The 24259-nt window shown below is 44.3% G+C and overlaps 1 protein-coding gene across 1 annotated transcript in view; it reads left to right on the top strand.

Moving 5' to 3' along the window:
* Positions 1–24259, top strand: part of Hps5 (HPS5, biogenesis of lysosomal organelles complex 2 subunit 2) — a 39319-nt gene that overhangs the window by 6307 nt on the left and 8753 nt on the right. Inside the window, exons 3-18 of the mRNA NM_001135612.1 lie at positions 1749–1859; positions 1946–2010; positions 2593–2785; positions 4178–4311; positions 7372–7584; positions 7971–8042; positions 12195–12283; positions 12993–13171; positions 13999–14157; positions 15310–15496; positions 16141–16264; positions 18007–18156; positions 18672–18743; positions 19031–19605; positions 23718–23838; positions 24034–24189. Coding sequence (NP_001129084.1) covers positions 1749–1859; positions 1946–2010; positions 2593–2785; positions 4178–4311; positions 7372–7584; positions 7971–8042; positions 12195–12283; positions 12993–13171; positions 13999–14157; positions 15310–15496; positions 16141–16264; positions 18007–18156; positions 18672–18743; positions 19031–19605; positions 23718–23838; positions 24034–24189 — 2600 coding nt within the window. The remainder of the gene's footprint in view (positions 1–1748; positions 1860–1945; positions 2011–2592; positions 2786–4177; positions 4312–7371; positions 7585–7970; positions 8043–12194; positions 12284–12992; positions 13172–13998; positions 14158–15309; positions 15497–16140; positions 16265–18006; positions 18157–18671; positions 18744–19030; positions 19606–23717; positions 23839–24033; positions 24190–24259) is intronic.

Genomic DNA, 24259 nt, shown 5'->3' with positions numbered 1-24259 from the left:
TGAGAGTAGAGCAGCACAGAGGGAGGAGGAGGCAGTTCTACCGGGAGAGTTTGACAGAGACAGATTGAAGAGAGAACAAGCTAGACACAGATAAAGACAGAATGAGCAAGAGAATGAGGAGACGGGAGATTAGAGGAGACTGCTAGAGTTAGTTTGAGGCAGAGCAGAGCAATTCAGAGACCAAGAGAAAAGCTAGATTGGATCAGTCAGCTAGGAGAGGAGTTTGAGCCAGAAGAGCTGAGTTGAACCAGCCAGCCAGAGTTCAGAGAGAACAAGGAAGGATAAGCTTATTCAGCAAGTCTCGGAGGCTGAAAATATTCTAGGCCTAGATTACATTGCACAGAGGCTAGAAGCTTCCAGGACTAGGCCTAGGTTAGCAGACTGAGGCAGTAAGTTTCTGAGACAACAATTACTACAGGAGAATAAAAGTACTTTTACAGACAGGAGTGAGTTTGCTGCAGCTGTTGTTACTCATGTGTCCGTCTCTGTGGAAACATGTTTTTCCACTTGTGGCTTGTCCTTGTGGTTGAACAGTTAACTTAGGTGATTCTTCTTAATCCTCAGAATATAAATTATCTAGTGCTCTGAATAGAGTTGGCTATTTTATGAGACTTTAGTCCTCACTTTTAGACCCCACTCTTCCAGGTTCGTGCTGCCCACTAGTGTTAAACACCTTACCATAGAGGTTAATGTAGTAAGTACATTCATAATCTTACCGGACCTCAGCATTACTTGGTTTAGGGTAGTGGCCTGGTGAGGATACTGAGGACATAGGCTTCTCCATCTTTCTTCTCCCATCAGACATGTCGGCTTTTTTACAGACACAGTAATATAATATCCTGTCTACTTTAGCAACTCCAGTAGGAATGAAGGGCCAAGAACAAAGGTTTGGACATTTTCTTGACTCTACCTTTCATTAGAGAAGACAACATGTCCCAAGAAGTTTCTAGCAAAGCTGAATCTGTTGGCTGGGACTGAGTCCCTTGGCCAATGCTGCCAGCAAAGGAACCTACAAAAAAAAAAAAAAAAAGAATACTTGGGTTTGTTTTTTTTTTTTTTTTTTTCAGCTTCCGTATTGGAAAGAAACAAAGTTGAAGAGGAGTGGGAATGGTTTTTAGTCAAGCTACTGACACATTTGGCACAGACATTGTATACAGCGTAGATACATCTTTCTCTGGTGGCTAAGAAAAGAACTGAGCAGGCTGAGGTTGTGAGACACACAGTGGTTGTGGGATCTGCATCTGAGCCCTTCCAGTCTGAACCCTTTCGGTCTCATTGTGGGCGGATGTGATGGTTCTACAGATGGAAGTGATTTAAGTGAGCAAATGATAGAAGTAGCTATTGTCCCTTGGTAGTTATTCTGTTTCCTCAGTTGTAACCAGCACTGGAATGACCTGGTCAAATTATGAAAATATGAACTGTTTAATAACTGGTTGTAACAAAGAAAAATTATACATTTATACAATTGAGCCTTTTCAGCGTTTGGAGATTCAGCTAAAAGTTTAAAAGGGGAATGTTCTTTGGCATATTTCAGTGTTCTGGGATTCTAAAGGAGTGCGGTTACATTGTGTCCTTGTGGGCAGGGGAGGGGAAGGAAGCGCGCACAGACCCTCAGTGCTTGTTTCCAGTGCCTAGGTTATTTTTAAGTTGGGAATGCAGCTTAGGTTCTCGTGCAGGCCGGGTGGCCTGTAACTGAGGTGCATCCCCAGTGCACAGTGGATATCACAATTGTCTCCTCCTGCTCTTAGTGTTCCAGCATAGCTGTGTCTCGGAAATGGCTGGCCTTAGGCAGCACAGGAGGAGGACTCAATCTCATTCAGAAAGATGGCTGGAAGCAAAGGCTGTTTCTCTCCCACCGGGTAAGACCAAGGACATTCACCCATGTAATCAATCATTTAGAGTGAAAGAAGAATGGAATCAAACGATTCTTTGTCTGATGTTCTAGGAAGGGGCAATCTCTCAGATTGCCTGCTGCTCTCATGATGATGATTATGTTGCCGTGGCTACCAGGTGAGAAACCCTTAAAGCTGACCTTTTCCAAATGTGTGTGACACTGATGTGTGTGCTTGTCAGGACTACCAGCCATCTCGTCTCACCTAGCATTACCCGGGTGTCACTTCTGAAAGCCACATCCTGGGAATCCAAGACTGCTCAGTGTCCAAGTCATCTGGGAGGGGGAGTTGGTCACCCTAGTGTTTGTGGAAAATGCTGATCTGAGGCAACAGCATCTAAAAGGCCTTAAAAGAGACTGGGAAGAGTCGCCTCTCCCTGAGGAGCTAGTACAGGTCTGGCTGTGTCTTACTGCCCTCTGGACCTCCTCCTTTTCTTAATCTTCATGCTCAAGCCTGTACCATCTCCAGTCTTGCTGAGGGAGAGAATGGGAACAGAGAATTTTGAACACTTAGGTTTTCCTAATTTTTTGATTTGATGGCCAAAACAAGGAAGTGAACACTTTGATTTATAACTCTTTCCCCAAAGAACAAGAGTTTATACTGTATTCAATATGGCTACTATTTTGCAATTGAGTTTTCTTTTTTGTCATTGCCCTCAGTGTTTTTGTGGTAACTCGATTTGCTTGTTACTTGTCTACAGTCAAGGTCTTGTAGTTGTTTGGGAATTAAATCAAGAGCGTCGTGGGAAACCAGAGCGAATCCATGTGTCCTCAGAACACAAAGGCCGAAAAGTTACCGCCCTTTGTTGGGACACAGCTGTCCTGAGAGTCTTTGTAGGTGACCACGTGGGCAAAGTTTCTGCCATCAAACTCAATACTTTGAAACAAGCAAAGGTGAGGAACGCTCCAGCTCCTGTGTGTCCTAAGGAGGTAACTTGTGGAGCTCTGAATGCAGGATTCAGTTTTATCTGCTATATTCTCTAGAAGCCTTGGAGAATTCAACCGTTACTGACCTGCTTCAGTGTAGAGCCCTGGGAGAAGAAACTTACGTGTGTTGTCTAAGTTACTCTAGTGAGCATACCAGAATATTGTGGTTTGTCCACAATGACTCACCAAAGTCATTTGATTTCTGATACAAGTTTGATTCAAAATACAAGTAAGCTGGACACGGTGCTGTGTGCCTTTAATCCCAGCCCCTGGGAGGCAGAGGCAGGCCACAGGGTGAGTTCCAGGACAGCCAGGGCTACACAGAGAAACCCTGTCTTGAAAAACCAAAAAGAGAAGTAGAAACCGTACTCAAAAGGAGAAATACTGTCGATAGGTGAAAAATTCTCCTGTATACATTATACATTAATTCATTTTTCTTTTTCATTTCAACTTCACAAACAGATAATTACAAACAGAACTTTGAGGCATATTTTCACAGATGTTTATTTATTTATTTATTTATTTATTTTTGTTTGTTTTTTTTTTTTTTTTTGAGACGGGGTTTCTCTTTGTAGTCCTGGATATCCTGGAAGTTTCTACATAGACCAGGCTGGCCTTGAACTCATAGAGATCCTCCTGCCTCTGTCTTCTGAGTGCTGGGATTAAAGGTGCCACCATGTCCAGCCTCACAAATTTTTTTTTTCTTTTTTTTTTCCGGAGCTGGGGACTGAACCCAGGGCCTTGCGCTTGCTAGGCAAGCGCTCTACCACTGAGCTAAATCCTCAACCCCCAGCCTCACAAATTTTAAGTGATGGAAATTTTTATATCTTTGTAGACAAACTAAGTCCTGGCATATTTTATTTCGCATGTTTTTACATCTTTTTAGTTTATTGTACATGTATGAGTATTTTATCAGATGTATTTCTCGGTTTTGCACATTTTGAAATTGGAGTTGTGGACACTTGTGAAGAACTAAGTGTGTTCTCGGAACAAGAACAACAAATATTCTTTAACTACTGAGCCATCGCTCTAGTTTCTTATTTCTTTACATAGCCCTGCCTTTCCTGGAACTTACTATGTGACCTGGCTGGCTTCAAACAGAGGATCAGCCTGCCTCTGCCTCCCAAGTGCTGGGATTAAAGGTGTGCACTACCATGCCTGGGTTTTTTTTCAAGTTTTTGAACTTTTACATTTTTTTTTTCTTGATTTATCACAGCCTTGATCTCAGAGGAGTCCTCTGGCTCAGTTTGCTGAGAGTACAAGTGTGTGCTTCCACTCCTGACGTATTCTGGCTTATTTCACCAGGTCAAGCAGAGACTGTGTGTATCGGGAATATATTTCCTTCTCACTTCCCTATAGGCAGCTGCGGCCTTTGTGATGTTTCCTGTCCAGACAATAATAACAGTCGACTCCTGTGTCGTCCAGTTAGATTATTTGGATGGAAGATTACTTGTGTCTTCACTGACTCGAACCTTCTTGTGCGACACTGAGAGGTATTGGTTAGCTGACCACAGCATTATAGAGTTTCAGACCTTTCAGGTCTAAGTTCCGCTAGTCACAGAGCCAAAATCCTTTGAATAATTTTGTGGATGCTGATAAGATGTTGAGGTAATTATTAAAAATACCCGGGGTTGGGGATTTAGCTCAGTGGTAGAGCACTTGCCTAGCAAGCACAAGGCCCTGGGTTTGGTCCCCAGCCCGAAAAAAAAAAGAACCAAAAAAAAAAAAAAAAATACCCACACGCCCTCACTAGCCGGCATCGTCAAGCCATCTGGCATTAGTGGGGTATGTTCATCTCAAGTACTAGTGTGGCACCATGCATGCTACCCTCAGCTACTCTCTGGCACCATCGGTCTCTCCACCCCCATTGTTAGCTGTCCTCACCCGGCTGTCTCTCTGCCAGCTGGAAACTCTCTGGTTCTAGCAACTCAGTAAAATCAAAACTCCAGATGCAAGCAACCAGATTTATGTATTAAATTTTCAGTCCATAAAACCTCCACACAAGCAACTGATGATGATATAAACTGCCTACCTAGATAAGATAAATTGACCTATAAAATTCCATCCCTTTAGAAATATTCATAACTACCTGTGGCCGTTTAAGGCCACACGGATCTGGGTCCTCCACCTTGTTCTCCTTTCTTTCTCCTCTCTCTCCCCTTACCAAAACTCTGTCCCCCCGTCCCCTTCCTCACTGTTTAGTCATAGGCTCTGCCCCTTCCTATGCCAGCCCTCACCTTCATAGAGACAACAATTCACAGTAAGATTTAAATGTAAGTTGATGTGACAATAAAAGGAGACAGAGTCGTCCCATGGATGACTAAGGCAAGCAATCAGTGGCCCTACCCAGTGGCACCCGCTAAGTGCCATGGGAGTGCCGAGCACCTGCCTCACTGTGCAGTCAGAAAGGCTGCCCTGACTTTTGCTGTTGCTCTTTTAAAAATTTGTCATCTCTTTAATAGCATTTTGCTAATGGCAAAATTGGGTAAGGAGTCACTAGAGGCTTTGTGAAGCTGACGAAATGGCACTAAGGTCTGAAGGGTGGAGACAGAGGTGCAGGGAATGGCAAGGGAATGTGTCAGAGGTGCTTGTGCAGTACTGAGTGGATTAGGAAACAGCTTAAATGAGCATTATCCATCTCTGGCACAGTTCTCCAGCCACTCTCCCTACTCTGAAGTGTTCCGTGGCCATTGTTTCATGCTGGCTATGATTGGTTTGCTGGCTGCCCTATTTCTTAGATTATGCCTTCTTTAAAAATTTGTTATGCAAAACTTCAAGCTTGCTCAAAAAAGTGAGAATTCTGCAATTAACAAGGCCTTAAGTATGCATTTCATGGGGTACAGCTAGATTGAACTGCAGTTATGTAGAACCTGCTGTGGAAATAGCATGTAAAATGGTCCCCTTCTATTAGCTGCGATTCAGTTTGGGAGATTATGGACAGTATAATGACTTAAAAGTTAACACATTTTTTTTTGTTTAGTTTTAACCTACATTCTACCCATCAAATAGCATACTTTAAAAATTGCAACTGCTGGGCTGGAGAGATGGCTCAGTGGTTGAGAGCACTGACTGCTCTTCCAGAGGTACTGAGTTCAAATCCCAGCAACCACATGGTAGCTCACAACCATCTGTGGTGGGATCTGATGCCCTCTTCTGGTGTATCTGAAAACAGCTACAGTGTACTCATATGCATAAAATAAATAAATAAATCTTTAAAAAAAAATTGCAACTGCTAAACTGGGCTTGGTAGCACATACTGTAACTCCAACAATTGATAAATGGAGGTAGGAGGATCAGGAATTCAAAGTTATCTTTGGCAATATGACAAGTAAGCAGCACAACAAATAAAATTATAACTTCTTATACTACTCGGTGTATTTCAAAGCCACCCCCAAGACAGGGTTTTCAGTGTAACCAGCCCTGACTGTCCTAGACTGGCTTTGTAGACCTACATTTGAATAAAAATACATGTATAAACATGCCTATATATACAAAGACCGGAAACAATAAGGGGACTATTAGAGGGGAGGAAGGAACAAGCACTAGGTTTTCTGTCTCGTAGATTCTGGGATTATATATAGATGTATGTATAACAAGCATGCGAGTGCATTTGGTTCACTGCATATGCATCAGCTGACCTGATCAGAGGGTAGATGTCCAGGACATGGGGAAGGGATCTAGTAGGAGAGCAGATGAGAGAGAGGGTTGGGGAGGTGAAAGGGTGATCTTGGCAGGAAAAGGCTGATGGGGAGGTAATTGCCAGTAAAGTCCATGACAGACATGTGTCAGATGTCAGAGTGAAACCTATTATTTTGTATTCCAACTATAAACAATTGTAAAAAGAAAGTCATCTTATAATCTCAGCATTTGGGAGGCTGAGGCAGGAGGACTGCTGAGAGAGAGGTCAAGTCATAGCCTGGCTGCATAATAAGTCCTAGGTTAGCCTGGGCTGCAGAGAGAGCCCTCTTTTGAAGCACACAAAACCAAAATTCAAACAGACAGGTAACAGAAACAGAATAAGTAAGAGGAGTTCTTTGGAAGGAGCAGGCTGGCTTTACACCCTCTGTGTCCCATGAAGCTCAGTTCTCACATCTAACTATCCTGCTAAGGGAACAGGATGCCCCGACACAGAATTTCAAAAGATCTAGGAGTTTAAGAAAAGGAAGAGTTCACTGGATGTTTGAAGTGGGGCAGGGCCTTGGACACAGTTGGAAAGTAACTAAAGAATTAAGTTTTACTGTGTGTAGGAAAGCAGTCAGTAGGGTTCATATGCAAATGAGTGGTTTTTAGCAGTAATGCCTTTGGATCTGAAACAGGCCTTCCTCATTCTGTGGGAGTAAACTGTAATGATGTGAGGAGCTCAGCTTCCTGTTTCAGAGTGGTTATGGGGTAACCAGCCTGGTTCAACCCTCGGTGCTGTTGTTTGCTAGTACAGTACTGACAGCAGAAAGAGGAATAGGGTATTGTGGGTGGGGTTATATGGCCACATTGTGAGTGCTTTAACATCTCTTTTTTGTAAGTAAACCTACTTTGTCTTTGTTTCTGGAAATTAGGGAAAAGTTTTGGAAGATTGGAAATAAGGAAAGAGAAGGAGAGTTTGGGGCGTGTTTCTTCCCTGGAAGGTGTGCTGGGAGCCAGCAGCCTCTGATCTACTGTGCCCGCCCAGGCTCCAGGATATGGGAAGTGAGCTTTGATGGGGAAGTGCTCAGTACACACCAGTTCAAGAAGCTCCTCTCAATGCCGCCCCTTCCTGTCATCACTGCAAGGTAGCCACTGCACGGGACTTCCTGGAGACGCTGGGTTAACATCTATGGTATTGTGGGATGGTCAAGATTTGATGCTACCTTTTAAGAGTGAGGTAGACTTTTTATTAAAAGAGAGAAACCGGGGTTGGGGATTTAGCTCAGTGGTAGAGCGCAAGGCCCTGGGTTCGGTCCCCAGCTCCGAAAAAAAAGAACTAAAAAAAAAAAAAAAAAGAGAGAGAGAAACCAGAACAGTCCTTGAACAACTGTCTTTCTTGTGCCTAGAGTGACTTGAATAAGGGGAGATGCATTTAGGTGCTTGAGTTTATCAAGTTGACCCTTTTTCTGTATCGCAGAAGGTATGCTTTTAGGTTGTGATTAAATCGTGAGCAGGTGTGTTTTCCTTCTAGCTCGGAGCCTCAGTATGATCACGCAGTTGGGTCCTCCCAGTCTTTATCGTTCCCCAAACTCTTGCATTTTAGGTAAGTGTCTCCTTTGCCCCTTTTTCTTTTTTCAGAGACCATTTGCGTTTATATTTAGTTTTCTACTTTTGTTGTTTGCTTTTCAAGAGGGGGGGTCTCTCTTTGTAGCCCTGGCTGTCCTGGAACTCATTTTGTAGACCAAGCTGGCCTCAAACTCAGAGATCCACCTGCCTCTGCTTCCCGAGGGCTAGGATTAGTGGTGTGCACCACCACCACCTGGCTTGTGTTTCAATTTTAAAAAATGGTGCTAGAGTTTGAATACAGGGCCTTGTGTAGCTAAGTTATTTCTCTACCCCTAAGCTAAACTCCAGAGGTCAGCTTAAAAATTTTGTTGTTGCTGTTGCTGCTGCTGCTGCTGCTGCTGCTGCTGCTGCTGCTGCTGCTGCTGCTGCTGCTGGGAATGAAACTGGGAGTCTTACGCATGCTCAGTAAGCAGTCTGCCACTGAGCTGAACCCCAAGACAGAATCTTACTATGTTGCTCAGGCTAACCTTAAATTCTTGGGAACAAATGATCCTTTCTCAGTCTCCCAAGTAGCTGGGACTATTTTCAACTTTAAGCATGTGTGTGTGTGTGTGTGTGTGTGTGTGTGTGTGTGTGTGTGTGTGTGTAAAACATCTTTTTTTAAAAAAAAGATTTATTCATTTATTATATATAAGTACACTGTAACCGTCTTCAGATAGACCAGAAGAGGGCATCGGATCTCTTTACAGATGGTTGTGAGCCACCATGTGGTTGCTGGGAATTGAACTCAGGACCTCTGGAAGAGTAGTCGGGTGCTCTTAACCGCTGAGCCATCTCTCCAGCCCCTGTAAAACACATCTTTAAAATTTTTATCTTGTCTTATTTTACACGTTAGAATGTTTTGCCTGCACATATGTCTGTACACCATTTGCATATCTGGTGCCAGAGGGCATCAGACCTCCTGGAGCTGGAGTTACAGACATTTGTGAGCCAGCGTGTAGGCACTAGGAATCGAACCGAGGTCTTCTGGAAGAGCTGTTGGTGCTTTTAACCACTGAGCTGTACCTCTAGCCTCATGACCAGCTTTAAAGGTTGATTTTATGTTAAGTTACCTTTGGGATGTTTGGAGATGACTGTGTTGATACAGCACTCAGTAATAAGAGAAACAGAGATCTCTTTCCAAACCACTAGGAGAGTTTCTAATGTCAGGGAGTGATCTGGCCGCTAACACTCGCTGGTAAAGATTCTCGTTCTACCTGGTGGGGTGCTGAGGTGATCTGGTCTGTCAGTGTTGGCATGCACGACATACACAGTTGTGGAGCCTGTTCTTGGAGGCCCAGTGGAACTTCAGCTCTCTGTCTTTTAGGTCCTCTGACAAGTAACTTGCATGAAAGGTCTACCCCAGGCTGACTCCGCTCATTCTCCCTTAGGGGTTAGCTCACCTCTCTGTGCTCTTGCAGAGTCGAATACTGAGCAGCACAGAGTACAACTCCCGTTGTCAGCTGCTTGTCCTGCCTGGGGGCAGGGATTGGCTTGAGCTCCACTTTACAGTGAGGAATTATTTAGTATCTCTTCTGCTAGCTAATGTAACTGACTGAGAACTCGGAGAGTAACAGTGGTGGTTATAGGTGCCTTTCATTGTGGCCACCGACTGGGCCTTTTCAAGGGGTAACCAACTTCTAAAATATAGTAAAGATGTTAACTTCTTTCCCCCAAAGGTTAAAATAATAATACTCATATCACAATGTATCTGGTATCCCTTCTTTTCTCTGACTTGGTTCTTGTTACTGTTTAAGATTGCCGGGGCTGGGGATTTAGCTCAGTGGTAGAGCACTTACCTAGGAAGCGCAAGACCCTGGGTTCGGTCCCCAGCTCCGAAAAAAAGAACCAAAAAAAAAAAAAAAAAAAAAAAAGATTGCCTTCAACTCCTTGGTGCTGTGATCAGAGGCAAGTGCTGGCATGCCCAACTTCTTAACTTCTTTGTCTTCTTTTTTGACTTCTTAAATAATTCTTTCAGCTTTGCTGTCCCAGTTTATTATCAGAGACACTGTTTTGAGGGAATAGCAGCATGAATAATGTATGACGTATAAGCATGGTCTCTTGTCTCCTTCATTTAATGTAGGCTGCTGTTTCTTTAATACTCAATTTACTTAGATCACACACACACACACACACACACACACACACAAGCACATGCCCTGTATGTAGGGGGTCCTGGAGATCAGAAGATAGTGTGTTGGATCTCCATCTGCCAGACATGGATCCTGGGAACTGTGTGAGGGTGTCAGATCCCCTTGAACTGGAGTTACAGACAGCTGTGCACTGCCATGAACTGGGAATGAACCTGGGTATTCTGAAAGAGCAGCCAGTGTTCTTAACTGCTGAGCCATCTCTCAGTCCTGGTCATTCTTTCTAAGGCACTTTATAAATTAGGAATCTGAAATGGCTCAGTGCATAAAGGTGCCTACTGCCAAGCCCGAGAACCTGAGTTTGGTCCTTAGGATACACATGGCCAAGGAGAGAACAGATTCTTGCAAGCTGTCCTCTGATCTCCACAGATGTTCATGGTGCGTGCATTCCTGGACACATGGATACAAAATAAATAGAAATAAAATTTTTAGCCTGGTGTGGTGGCACATGCCTTTAGTTCCAGCATTCAGGAAACAGAGACCAGCAGATCTCTCAGTTCCAGGACAGCCAGGACTACACAGAGAGAAAAAAAAAATAAGCAAAAACAAAAACAAACAAAAACTGGAATTAAAATAATACATTTTGCAAGTTGAATATCAAACTCATGATCATATTTATATTTACTCAGAGGTTATCTGACTCTTAAAGGCATTTTTCTAATTTTAGTGATTTTGAATTAGAACTTTTATCAGTTCCTTCATCTTTGTCATGTAGATTGCTTTCTTTAGGGATAGAGATCTTGACTTTCACATTGACAGAGTGTTTCATATTTATGCAAGCACTCAATTGCTGTGGCTATCACGATTGCTTTCATAGCCACATGAACCAGTTTTAGTACTGTTGAGTATTTATTAAAGGAAGCCCTGAGTTCTCAGGATTATAGGCTTCTGGTAGAGATGTTTGTTTCTGGAAAACATGGTGAAGCTGTGATAGCGTGGTAAGACATAGCCAGGCGCAGGGCGAGGTGCGAGGCTCCCCTCAGCTTCAGAGGGAACTGGACCTGCGGGTGCTTTGTGAGTGCCTAGAGCAGGAGATGTCTACTGGGCAGGGCTCTGACCAGGAGAAAGGGGAGCTGTGTGTGCACCGTAAAGCCTGCTGCAGCTGAGAATGGCAGTGGATGACAGCCATGAGATACATTCTCACTTAGAAGAGAAAGATGACAGGAGAAGAGAGGCCAGTGGAAGGCCAGGGATGTGTAGGGGAGAAAGGGCCATGAGCAAGGATCAGTCTTTGCCTGGGGTCCAGGAAATGGGGAATGGCAAAGGATTGTTGGTTGTGGAAGTTAAGGAGTCCATTACTCTCTGAGAATTCAGTAATGTGGAGTAATCAGGACTCCAGGAGATGGGGGATAAAGGAGGCAGAAAGGTTCTGTGAGGTTCAGAGCGCAGCTCCAGCTGCGGTGCCCACTCCTCTGTAAGTGTCGGCCTTCTGCCCTGACGCTGGACAGCCCTGGCATGCTGTCTCATCTCTCGGACAGAGCAATGCTTACACCTTGGTGGGGCTAGAGCCGTCCTGCTCCTGGCATGGAGATGGCCAGGAGCTCTCGGCCTTTGTCATCTGCACACACTGAGGAAGGCAGAGTATTGCCTTTCCTGAGGGGGACACCTAAGGTAACTCCCTGTAAGTTCCTGGTCTGTTTAAATGAGTGTCTGTGTGTTATATCTGAGAAGCTGAGTAAGTGTCACATAAGTCCCTCTTAAAGGGTATTTCTTCTGCCAGATACCAGCCTTTTCTTTTTCTAGAAATTATTTGTGTTTGTGTCTAAATTTTCCTGTTTGGCACCATTTGACATTGTGTTTTTTATTGGGCTTAGAAAGGAGATGGTAAGGTTTGTTCAGATGGGTCATTGCTGTGTTTTCTTTTAATAGCCAACGAGAGATTGAGTCCAGGGAATCATAAAGTACTATGTGCTATAACCTGAAGGGGTTGTTTATTTTTGGTGGTGGTGGTGGTGGGGGTGGTGTTTTGGTTATTTGACTTCTTTTATTTTCTCTTCCAGTGAACACTGTGTGCTGACTTGGACAGAAAAGGGAATTTATATTTTCATTCCTCAGAATGTTCAAGTTCTTCTTTGGAGTGAAGTCAAGGGTAATTTTATATATAAATGATGATTCTTTTATAATGAAAAAGTTGAAAATGCAAGGAATAATTGTATGTGACTACCACAAAGACGATCAGTCCCTGTAGTCTTGGTTAAAACCAGGCCCATGCTACTAAGATGGCTTTTGGCGTCTTCTGAGAGAGAGAGGAGAGTGTCTTCATTGATCCATGTGTGATTAATTTTATGTGCTATGTTTTAAGGGGCATTAAATATAAAATATATACATTTGCTAATTTATATATTTGTTAGGATCCGTTCCTGTGAACAGCAGGTCGTAACCCTGTAGAACGTTCTCCAGCCCAAAGCATATTGCCTACTTTTTCACTCCCAATTCCTTGTCACAGGAAACAGTGTATTACACTTAAGATTTTTAGATCAGACAGCTGTATGGTCTTTTTGTTTTCTAATTTTAGAAAAGTATCTAAATATGAATTTGTCATTGAAGTTCAAGTATAAAAAGAGATCAAATTTAAGTGAGCCAAATCTTATTCACTTTATGGTATGACTGTAGCGCATGTGAAAATGGTAGGATTTCCCACTTCACTGCTGGGAATCAAGTGTGGGGCCTGGTCCATTGTAGCTAAGGGCCCTTTCACAAGCTGCATCCCCGCTGTGGCCTTACAAACAGTAAGAGGTGTTTGATTAGTATCCTGTCTCTTCACACTTGTGGTTTTTTTTCACCCTTGTTGTTTTTAGATATTCAGGATGTAGCTGTCTACAAGAATGAATTGTTCTGTTTGCACTTTAATGGGAAAATCTCACATCTTTCCCTGTTGTCTGTGGAACGCTGTGTAGAACGCCTGTTAAGGAGAGGCCTGTGGGACCTGGCTGCTCGCACATGCTGTCTCTTCCAAAACTCTATTATTACCAGCAGAGTGAGTTGGAGTTTACTTGTGAATGTCCATTATGGGTTGGTGAAGCCGTCTAAGCTCTCAGGATTGTTATAAAGCCGCTTGTCTTTATTAACCTTTCTGCATGACTTACACATGTCAAGTCTCCAAGGAAAGCATGACACATGTATCTGGGGCGGGTGAAGAGTAATAAAGGTAGTGTGGGTTTGGATTTTAAGAAAGTATCCGGGTTGGGGATTTAGCTCAGTGGTAGAGCGCTTGCCTAGCAAGCACAAGGCCCTGGGTTCGGTCCCCAGCTCCGAAAAAAAAAGAAAAAAGAAAAAAGAGAGAGAAAAAAAAAGAAAGTATCCGAGCAGGGCATGGAAACACACATCTTCAGACCTAGCACTTAGGAGGCAAAAGTCGGTGGGTCTGCATGAGTTTGAGGCTAGCCTGGTCAACAAAGTGAGTTCCAAGACAGCCAGGGCTACACAGAGAAACCCTGTGTTTGAAAAACAAAAATCAGATTAACTTAGAAATATATTTAAACTGTAGAGCTTGTTTTAAGAGTTCTCATTATACACATAGTAACTTGATGTAGAATTATATTCTGGCTAAGGCTTGCTAGCTTCCTTAGCCTCCTCAGAACATCTGTGCAGGCTTCTTCTTGTGAGAGGGACTTAGTGCTGTGGCTGTTTGGATACAGAAGCAGCTACACACAGCTGTTTTTTGTGGTTTTTTTTGGTTCTTTTTTTCGGAGCTGGGGACCGAACCCAGGGCCTTGCGCTTCCTAGGTAAGCGCTCTACCACTGAGCTAAATCCCCAGCCCCACACACAGCTGTTTTGTTGGAGTTTTCTCCTCCTTTCATTAGGGAAGAAAAACACTGTCTACAGATAAATTGGAGCATTTGAAATCTCAGCTGGACCTTACAGCCTGCAGTGAACTAATTTCTCAGCTGGAAGAAGTGATCTTCAAGTTTGAGCCTTTGGATTCAGCTTGCAGCAGCAGAAGAAGCTCCATTTCGTCACATGTAAGCCATTTCTTTTTAACTTCATTATTTAGTGCGTGTTGTGGGGAAAGAGGCAGCACGCACAGCCAACAAACACAAATGGAGATGGGAGACAGCTTTCCGTACTCAGTACTCTCCTGCCTCCCTGTAAGTTCTGAACTCAGGTCATCTTACTTGGCAGCGAGTGCCCTCACCTTCTGAGCAGTTGCTAGCTTAGTAACTCTTTTAAGAGTGCTTAGGGGATGGAGGTGGGGGAGGCTGGAGAGATGGCTCAGTGGTTAGGAGCACTGACTGCTCTTCCAGAGGTCCTGAGTTCAAATCCCAGCAACCACATGGTGGCTCACAAGCATCTGTAGTGGGATCTGATAACAGTAAGAGTGTACTCACATACCTACAATAAATAAGTAAAATCTTTAAAAAAAAAAAAAAAAGTGCTTTGGATCACACAGCGAAATGAGTAAGTCCAAGGATCTTTTTGCTTTAATGAGTAAGTCCAAGGATCTTTTTGCTTTCCTTGTAGTATTTTTGGGGGCAATAGTGGCATGGAGATACCAGCTTTTTTGTTATTTTGACAGACTACAGTAAACTAGTTTGTAAGAGGGGAAGGTTATTTGGCATATGGTTTGAGAAAGCTTAATACATGGTTGGTTGGTGTTGTCCAGTTTTTCACTGAGCTCCGCTTCAAAGGCTCACCGTCTCCCAGAAGCACCATAGACTGAGCATCAGTGTGTGAACACATTCAGAATCCAACGTGTAACGGGAGCTTTCTTCCACCATGAACAGTGAAGGAAAGTCAGGTGTACCTTGAAGCTACATTTGTTCATGTCACTGTTTACTGCTTCTGTTCTCAAATGTTCTTCACATAGTTCCCTGTCTAGGTGAGGTTGTTTTCAGTTTGTGATTTCAGATGTTTTTTTGTCACTTGAGGTCTCAGAACTGTCTCATTCCAATGCCCTTCCTCGGTGCCTGCTTTCCAAAGACAGGACAGGCAAGCAATGTGGTGGGCGACATGGTATCACGGTATCATGATACCACCATGCATGGTGCCCAGACTCCTTTCACTAGTCTGTGCTGCCATTGACCTTAGACTTGAGCACTGGCATTCTTTGGGAAAAGCTGTGCTGTGTTACACAGGAGAACTTTGATTTTGAGGGGAATTCTTTTCATTTGTAGGAAAGTTTTAGCATCTTGGACTCTGGTATTTATCGTATCATCAGTAGTAGAAGAGGCAGTCAGTCCGACGAAGATTCTTGCTCCCTTCACAGCCAGACCTTCTCAGAAGACGAGAGACTTAAAGAATTTGCATCACACCAGGAAGAGGAGCAGCCAGAGCAGGGCTGTTGTGCAAACAGAAATGGAGGTGATGAGTGTGTCTCTTGTTGGTCACTGACAAGGAACAGTTGCTCTCAGTGAGTTGACAGGATAATCTTACGCAGAGTTTCTGTCAGGTATGAGTAAGTTGAGCATGTTAGAGACCAGCACCTGTAGATCTGCAGGTCACTAGAAGACAGTGATACATAGGCTGTCTTTTAACCTCTTGTTTGAACTAACATTTGTAAAGCACCTAATTTGGGTCATGCATCAAAAATGCTGGACAGGTTAAGACAGATCATTAGCCAAAATGATGAAGGTTTGTTCCCTCACTAACCACATTATGTTCCACCAGGAATGAAAGATGGCTCCAGGTTTGGGAGCCATTGCCCTCCTTTTCAATGTTCCAGCATTCCTGTGACTGAACTGTTGAGAAGAGAGTAGTAGAAACTCTAAACTACCTTTGTGGCTTGTGGGGATTCAGGGTTAGTAGTTGATGAAGGTACCTGGCTCAGTGTTTCATGTGGACCATCCATGCATCCCATAAACCTGTGTTCTGTGCTCATTTGTATCTGGGTCAGTTATGATTTTGGTATTGAATCCTTCATTTCCTTTGGTTTATTCATTTCTGAATTTGTTTAGTTTATAAAAAATCTTCCATGTGATCAGATTTTTGTTTTTCTCGTTTACCAGACAGTGTTTCCCACAGTCCAATGATGTCTGAGATAGATAAGGGGGAAGCGTTTCTGCCCTTCAACATTCCACTGCCATTTCGTTCTCCTTCTCCCCTCCTGTCTCTTCAGGCTGTTAAGGACAGGTAAGCAACCATCTTGTCATCTAATACCATTCTCATTTGGTTTTAGTTGTCACATGAAATACCGAGATGGAAAGGACATTTCAAAGGATAAAAAAGGTCTCTAAGTTTGTTAATATAAACTACGGATTTCTCCTTTTAACCTTGGGGAACTGAGTGTTCCTCTTCTTTTGCATAGCTGAGGATTTAAGTTCCACCCCAGACACAGCAAAAAGAAGTTCTTTTGTCTCCTCTCTGGTGTATGCCATAGTTTGTCCACGTGGAGGAAGAAGACCACTGTGTCTCATCAGTTCTCTGCTGTGTGGGCTCTAGGGATCTCACTCATCCTGTGGGTTGGTGGCCAGTGCCTTTACCTCTTCAGCTGTGTCGCTGGCCCAGTAGTCTGTGCGTGTGAAGGCTTGTCTATTTGTATTTGTGTGAGGCTGTGTGAGTCTTATGTGCACCGCTGTGTGTCTGTGGGAGCAGAACTGTGGTGGATCCTCTGGACCTGGAGTTAGAGGTGCTTGCGAGCCTTCGTGGGAGTCTGGGACTGAACCAGGTTTTTTTTTTTTTTAGATTTATTCATTTATTATATATAAGTACACTGTAGCTGTCATCAGATACATCAGAAGAGGGCATCGGATCTCTTTACAGATGGTTGTGAGCCACCATGTGGTTGCTGGGAATTGAACTCAGGACCTCTGGAAGAGTAGTCGGGTACTCTTAACCGCTGAGCCATCTCTCCAGCCCTGAACCAGGTTTTCTAAAAGAGAAGTAAGCACTTCACTTGCTGAGGTGTCTTGCTGGCCCTTTAGTCCTTGGTCCTTTCTCTTAGTCAGAATTGGAGCTTTTCCCCTTCTGGAGACATGTCTTCACTGTGTAGCTGCAGCTGACGTGCAACTCCATTTGTAGAATGGGCTGGCAGGTCCACCTGCCTCTAATGTGGGGTTAAAAGTACGCACCACCACCCAGGAGAAATTAGAGATTTTTGAAAATTTTTCCCAGTCTTGACCCTGAGAATGAGTGAGAAGATGTATCTTCTGCTCAGCTCCTTACCTGTGTCCTGCTGAGTACACATCCTTCTTGTCTGTCCTTCTGTCTGTAGCTCTTGTGAAAAGTTGGGAGCTAAGTTCCACGAAGAAATCCTTGTTCTCTGAGTTGGAAGTGGCTAATGGTCACATGTTTGCCTTGCCTGAGTTGAAGGAGGCATGGCATTGCAGGGACAACTGGAGTAGAAACCTTCCCTTTAGCAGTGACTCACTGGTCTCAGGACAGTGGGTGGTTGTTGCTGCTGTTGTTGTTGCTGTTGTTGCTGCTGCTGCTGCTGCTGCTGCTGCTGCTGCTGCTGCGTTTTTGTTTTTGAGGCAGGATTTCTATGTGTGGCTTTAGCTGTCCTGGGACTTGGTCTGTAGACCAAGGTCAGCATGGTCTCAAACTCACAGAGCTCTGCCTGCCTCTGCCTCCTGCCTGAAGGCTGGAATTAAAGGCTTCTGTCACTACCAGCCATCTTCACGACAGTTCTATAAACACAGTGAGTCACTTTATCGTAAGTTTATATGAGACTCATGTGAAATGTGGTTCATTAGAGAAGTTATGAGCAGAGTCTGTCTTGTTATTAAGTTCAAGCTGGCTTAATAGTACTAATGCAAACAAAGAAACATCAGAAACCAGTGTTATAGCAACTGTGATATATAACTAGTGTTATGTATCAACTCTTGACAGTGCTGATATAATTTCATGTTAGATTTTTGATATTTGACTTCCAGTGTTTCTAGCTTTGTGCGTAAGACTACTGAGAAGATTGGCACCCTTCATGCAAGCCCAGAGCTGAAAGAGACATCGGAACCCAGGGATGCTGACCAAGTTCATGAAGAGGAAGTGAGTGCCGTCACCTGCCCTCTGGAGGAGGACACTGAGTAAGCCTGTGACTGAGTCTAAAATGCTAGGGCAGCTGCCAGTGTGCAGAAGCCATAGACGGTGCTGTTGGAGACCTGTGTGTGTGACACTGCTCATTGTTATATAGCGCAGAATCTGCAAATTCCACAGTTCACAAAGAATTAGTAACTGTTGAGACCGAGTTTCCATCTCGTACCGCATTCACCTTTCTCCTTCTCTGTCATCTTGTCACACTCCTGGAAGGACAGAGGAACGTTAGATGAGGAGGAGACGAAGAGGATCAGGCTGTGTCCTAGCTCTTCTGACTGCTTGTAACTTTACCTCTCTACTGCTGTCTGGGCTGTCAGCACTAGGCCATTGCTTGATGAGTGAGAACAGAATATTTAATGAGATACTGGGGGAAAGGCTCTTGAAGGCATTGGAACACGTAATGTGCTTGCCATTTAGTAAGGAGTAGAAGCCTTGGTCTAGGTAAGAAAGCTATGGTTGCCCTGTTGCCTGTGAATAAGATTCTTTCTTTTTCATGTTTTCCTAGGGAGAAAGAAATCCATCAACCTCCTGAAGAAGACAGGCTTCAGGGACTCAGAGCAGCGACAGCAGAAGCAGTGTGAGTGGGGGTGGGGGGTCTACAGTGCGTGGGCTTGCCCCCTGCACTGCACCAGCGCTGGTCTCGGCTGTCTAGGTCAGAGGTAGCCTTCTCTGCAATGGATGTCACCAATCAGTAATGTGCTCCAGAGTCAAATGTTGTCTGTCTTGTAGGCTTGTGGGATAATTGCCATTTAAAATGCTCGAAAACAGCATTTATCCCAGATGGGTGTGCTTTGTCAGTTACATTTGCTTAAATTGTTTTCCAAGAACAAATGAGACAACTTTACATTGATCTGTTTTATACAGGACCAAGTTACTGGACCCCCTGGTTTTGTTTGAACCCAAGTTGCTAAGAGCGGTTTTACACGAGTGGCTTTCACAGTTAGAAAAAACATTTGCCATGAAAGGCTTTGCTGCCATTTCCAACACCAGCAGTCTACCCGAGAAATCGAACCTGGATACGCACCTCCTCGGTGAGTCAGAAAAAAGAGTATTATGTGAAGAGAGTGGAGAAGAAAGAAGGGTCACCTTAGGCACTGAAGAACCTGGCGGTCAGACAACCTGTGACTCTGTAAGCAGCCTGAGTGAGCCCTCGGCCGACAGTTTTCAAGTCTGTCCTCCTTACGCCATAGCAAACAGCCTTCAGAAGGACCTGGTGGAATTGACAACGTTGTGCTTGGAACTGAACGTGTTGACCTCTGCGGTGGAAAGCGATAGTAGACACATGGACTGTGCTTTGCAGCAGCTCTCTCCAGAGACCCTGGCTTGTCGTTTCCTGAAGAAGTACTTTTTTCTCCTGGACTTGAAAAGGGCAAAGGAGAGTGTCAAGCTTAGTCACTACAGCCCCTGTGTTTGGGACACTTTTGTTGAAGGACTAAAAGGTAACTGTTGTGGCATTACCAACTGTAGAGGCATTTTATAGTGTGGGCACTTGACAAAAGATTTGGATAGAAACCTCTCCTCTGTCTGGCCAGACTCCCTTCTGTTTTCTACTCACCCTTAAAAAAATACATATTTGTACATACATATACACATGTATGTGTGCTTCTCTCTATGTATGTGTGCCATATGCATACAGGTGCTTAAAGAAACCAGAGAGCATCACATCCCTTCATCCCTTGGAGCAGGAGTTGGAGGTGGTTGTGGGGCTCCTCTTGAAGATGGAAGGAATCAACCTATGTCCTCTTCAGGAGGCAGCACGTGCTTTTATCTTTCCAGCCCTCCCCCCCCCACCCCCGTGTGGTGTGTGTGTGTCTGTCTGTGCGCGCGTGTGTGTGCATGCACACACGTGTGTTTCCGTGTGCATGCACACACGTGTGTTTCCGTGTGCATGCATTTGTGTACCTGCATCCATGTGTGTGTGTGTATGTGTCATGGCACAGTTGTAGTCAGAGGACAACTTTGGAGTCCGTTCTCTCCTCCCACCCGTGGGTCCCTAGGATGGAGCTCAGGTGTCAGACTGGTAGTAAGCATCTTTTCCCACCGAGCCATCTCAATGGTCCTGTTTCCCATAATTTAAGCTTTAATATTTCCTTAAACATTGACTTACTTTGTTACTCTTAGTTTATTTTTCTTAAAGTGACATTCAGGAAATGACATAGCAATGTTAGAACAGTTGGGGTTAAAGTAAAATGTTTATGAGTGTGGATATGGGAAGATAAGAAAATCCTTTTGGTGACTTGCTAACACAAGAGTACATTGAGTATACCATATACTGAGAAGTGTGGTGAACGCTTGTAACAGACTTCAGAGTAGACGGTGCTAATGCTTTTTCTAGATGAGGCGATGGAGGCAAAGAGACAGTAGCTAGGCCGACTAAACTGCTGTAATGCATCGTCCCACTCAGATAGAATATCTTAGTTCTTGTTTGTGTAATACTCTGGGAGAGGTTCCATTCAGTCAGTGGACAGCTCTCTCTGCAGAATCCTGCTCTTGGGGCTCCCTACAGTGTTTTCAGCTCTCTCCTTTCCTAAGGTTCATGGCCAAGGTGGGCTGCTGTGTCTGGGAGAACATGTAGAATGTGCTGTCTGCTGAGTGCTACTTGGTGGTGGCTTATGAGTCTTGTTTAACATTATGGTGGCGAGAATCCCTTCCCCCAGTACTACCTAAGTGAGAGGGAATGGAGGAACTGTCCTGTTGTGTGAGGAGGATGGGAGCTTGTAGGTCTGTGTTGGCCATGCAGCAGTGTCTGCTCAGGCTTGGCCGCAGCTCCCGCTAGCTGCCATCCTCATGCACATGGTCACACGCTTGCTCTTTTCTCTGCTCTATTAGCCTGTTTTTGAAGTGGTTTATTTCCCTTCAGAGTTCTGCTTGAGTAATAGATGCCGTGTTGTCTCCAGTAAGTGAGACTGTATTTTTTCACTGCCCAAAGTGTACTGCCTCAGGGAAACAATCTCGCATATTGTCTAACTTAAAGGTCTTTAGCTACCTAGACAGTGCATCTGTAGTTACAGGTCTGCCTCAGCTCACGTGGAGCTGAAAGCATTGTGTGTGCTGTGAAATAAGAAGCAAGACGCTTCTTTTCACAGTGTCTCACTGCTCCTAACTTAACTTGGTTTTCTTCTTTCTCCTGTGTGGTACTCAACCTTGATGCCTAGAAATTGGCAGGAAAGTTGAGTGCTGTGATGTTGTTACTGTGTCACAGCAGGCCAGAGCATGCAGGGTGTGGCTGACATTTGGGGTACCCAGTACGAAGCCTTCCTCGTGTCTCCAGCTCTTTTAAGTTCTTGCCTGACATAGTCAAATGGGAAGCCGTTTGGGGCGGATGCTTTCTTTTTTAAGTAGAAGCTGAATACTGGCTTTTAGATAGTTACCGCCTTCCGAAAATGTTTCAATTACGAAACGTGTTTTGTCTTAATTAATTTTGGGGATCAGAGAGATGGCTCAGAGTGTGTGAGTACTTGTTGTACAAGGCTGGAAATGAGAACACTCTCCACAAAGTCGTCTTCTCACCTGTATGTGTATGATGTTGCAGCCGTTCCTGCCCCCACACATGCACACACTCACTGATAATAAAGTTATTTTTTAGATTAACATAGAAAGTAAGGGGTTTCATCATAGCATCTTCATATGTTACATACTTTTCCTCCTTCATCCCCTGCCTTTTCCCTCTTTTCAGCTGCTGCCTTTCCCCCTCCAGTTCTCTTCTGCTCTCTTCCTTTCTCTGTATCCACACAATAGAAAACATATGGCATTTCTGAGTCTTTCTGAGTCTGGCTTATTTTGCTTAACATGATTCAGTTCCATCCATTTTCCCACAGATGTCATGATTTCATTTTCCTTTGACTGCATACATTTCATCTTCTACATGTCCCACATGGTCCTCTGATGGACACACAGGCTTGCCCCGTTTCTTAGCTGTGGTGCAGCTGACGTGGCTGAGCAGGTGTCTTGGTGTGTTGACTGGGGTGATGCCCAGCAGTGATGCACCTGGATCGTATGGCAGAACTAGTTCCAGCTTTGGGAGAAACCCCACAGTCATAGCGACTGTGCCAGCTTGCATTCCTGCCAGCAGCGAGAGCGCCAGAACCAGCTGAGTGTTTTCTTGATGGAAGGCAGGTTCTGAAACTGTCCTTTGGTATATGTCTTCAGGACCATCGGAAACTACTGGAAGAAAAACCACAGCCACATTTTACTTAAGTTCAGAGTCGTACCATTTTTGCTTTCTCTTTTTGTTTTGTTTGTTTTGTTCGGTTTGTTTTCTTTATTTTATGTATATGAGTACACTGTCACTGTCTTCAGACACGCCAGAAGAGGGCATCAGGTCCCAATACAGATGGTTGTGAGCCACCATGTGGTTGCTGGGATTTGAACTCAGGACCTCTGGAAGAGCCGTCAGTGCCCTTAACCGCTGAGCCATCTCTGCAGCCCTGTTTGTTTGTTTTGAGACAGGGTCTTTCCCCAGAGCCCTGGCTGTTCTGTTACTCACTCTGCAGAACATGCTGGCCTCAGACTCATGAGCTCTACCCGCTCTGCCTTCCAAATGTTGAGATTAAAGGCATGCACCACCAGTGGCTGACCTTTTTTCTTTTTTTAAACCAGAAAAGTATTTTTTTTTTAAATTAGATTTCCACTCACTTCATTCACTGAGCTTGGCTGTAAATGATTTCTGACTGCTCCCAAAAGTCAGTTCTTTCTTCTTAAGGATGAAGATTTGCTTGATTGCGGTTGATCTCTTTGTTGTTGTTGTTTGTTTGTTTGATTGTTTGTTTTGGTTTTATTTTTTAAAGGGCAACTATTTTCAAATCAATTTTACTTAATTTAATTCTAAAAGATGATATGGGTTACAGGTTCTGTAAAAACTGAGCAGATTGCCTTTGATAATAGAGATATGTTACTTGTAAGCACACACATACATGGTACACACACTCACATACATACATACACACACACAGTACACGCACATGCACACAGTACACACACACACACAGTACACACACATACACACACAGTACACACACAGTACACACACACACAGTACATAGACACACACACACACACACACACACACACACAACCCTATAAGCTTATTTTTTCAAAGCGTAATAGTCACTTCCACTGTTGCTATTTGTTCTTTCGTCCTCTGACAATGGCACTATGTGAGTCGGAGGAGAGGAGAGAGGAGGCTTAGAGGTTAAGCCAGTGCTTGCTGCTCTTACCGAGGACCTGAGCTTGGTTCCCAGCACCCACATCAGCTGTCTTACCACTCCGGTGCCAGGGGACTCAATGCTGTCTTCTGGCCTCTGGGTACACCAGCACACACACGCACCAAAATAAAGATTCTGCTGAGTTTTATTTCCCAGTTTAACTTTGTGGCCTTTAAAGGTTGAGTTCACGTCCTGGTAGGTTCTGTTCTTATTTCCTGCAATGCTTAACTGATCTTGGGGTCTTGTGCTCGTGGGTGACAGTAGGCTGTGCGGAAGGCTGTTGAGAGCGTGTGTCGTGAATATCTGCAGCAGAGAGGTGAAGGGAAAGGCCATGCTTTTATTTTCAGAAATGGCAAGTTCTACTCCTGCCTACATGGAGATGGGAGAAAGAGACCTGCCCACCGGGTTACAGTTGCTGGATGGCTCCGTCCCTTCCCATAGTCCCCTGCTGATTGCCTTTGCCGCCCGGTAGGTTGTCCTGTGTGTTGTTTGTGCGAACTGAAACAGCTGCAATGTTTTTATGGCTTACTATCTGATTTGACTCATTTGCATATTGTGCATCGTATTAGACTGTTTGGTTTTACTTCTAATGAGTCCTAAGTCTAACCAAGCCATATTGTGGCATTGAAATTGGAGACTAATGTGCTCTGTTTTCAAGTGCAGGCTGTATGACAGATTTGGGGAGCCTGCCCTTCGAGCCTTGATCAAGTTTTACCCGTCCATCTCACCTTCCGACATTGCGCAGCTTTGCCGTCGTCATCCGGCTCAGTTTTTGGCCTATCTGGACAGTCTGGTGAAGTCCAGGCCCGAGGACCAGTGGTGAGAAGGCGTGCGTGGTCTCGATCCCCAACGGTCACATTTTCATTGTCAGCTACTCTAGAAGATGAGG

Source organism: Rattus norvegicus, chromosome 1, assembly GCF_036323735.1.
Source record: "Rattus norvegicus strain BN/NHsdMcwi chromosome 1, GRCr8, whole genome shotgun sequence".
Lineage (NCBI taxonomy): Eukaryota > Metazoa > Chordata > Mammalia > Rodentia > Muridae > Rattus > Rattus norvegicus.
The sequence above is the reverse complement of the archived record's forward strand: the minus strand, read 5'-3'. Positions and strand labels throughout refer to the sequence as shown.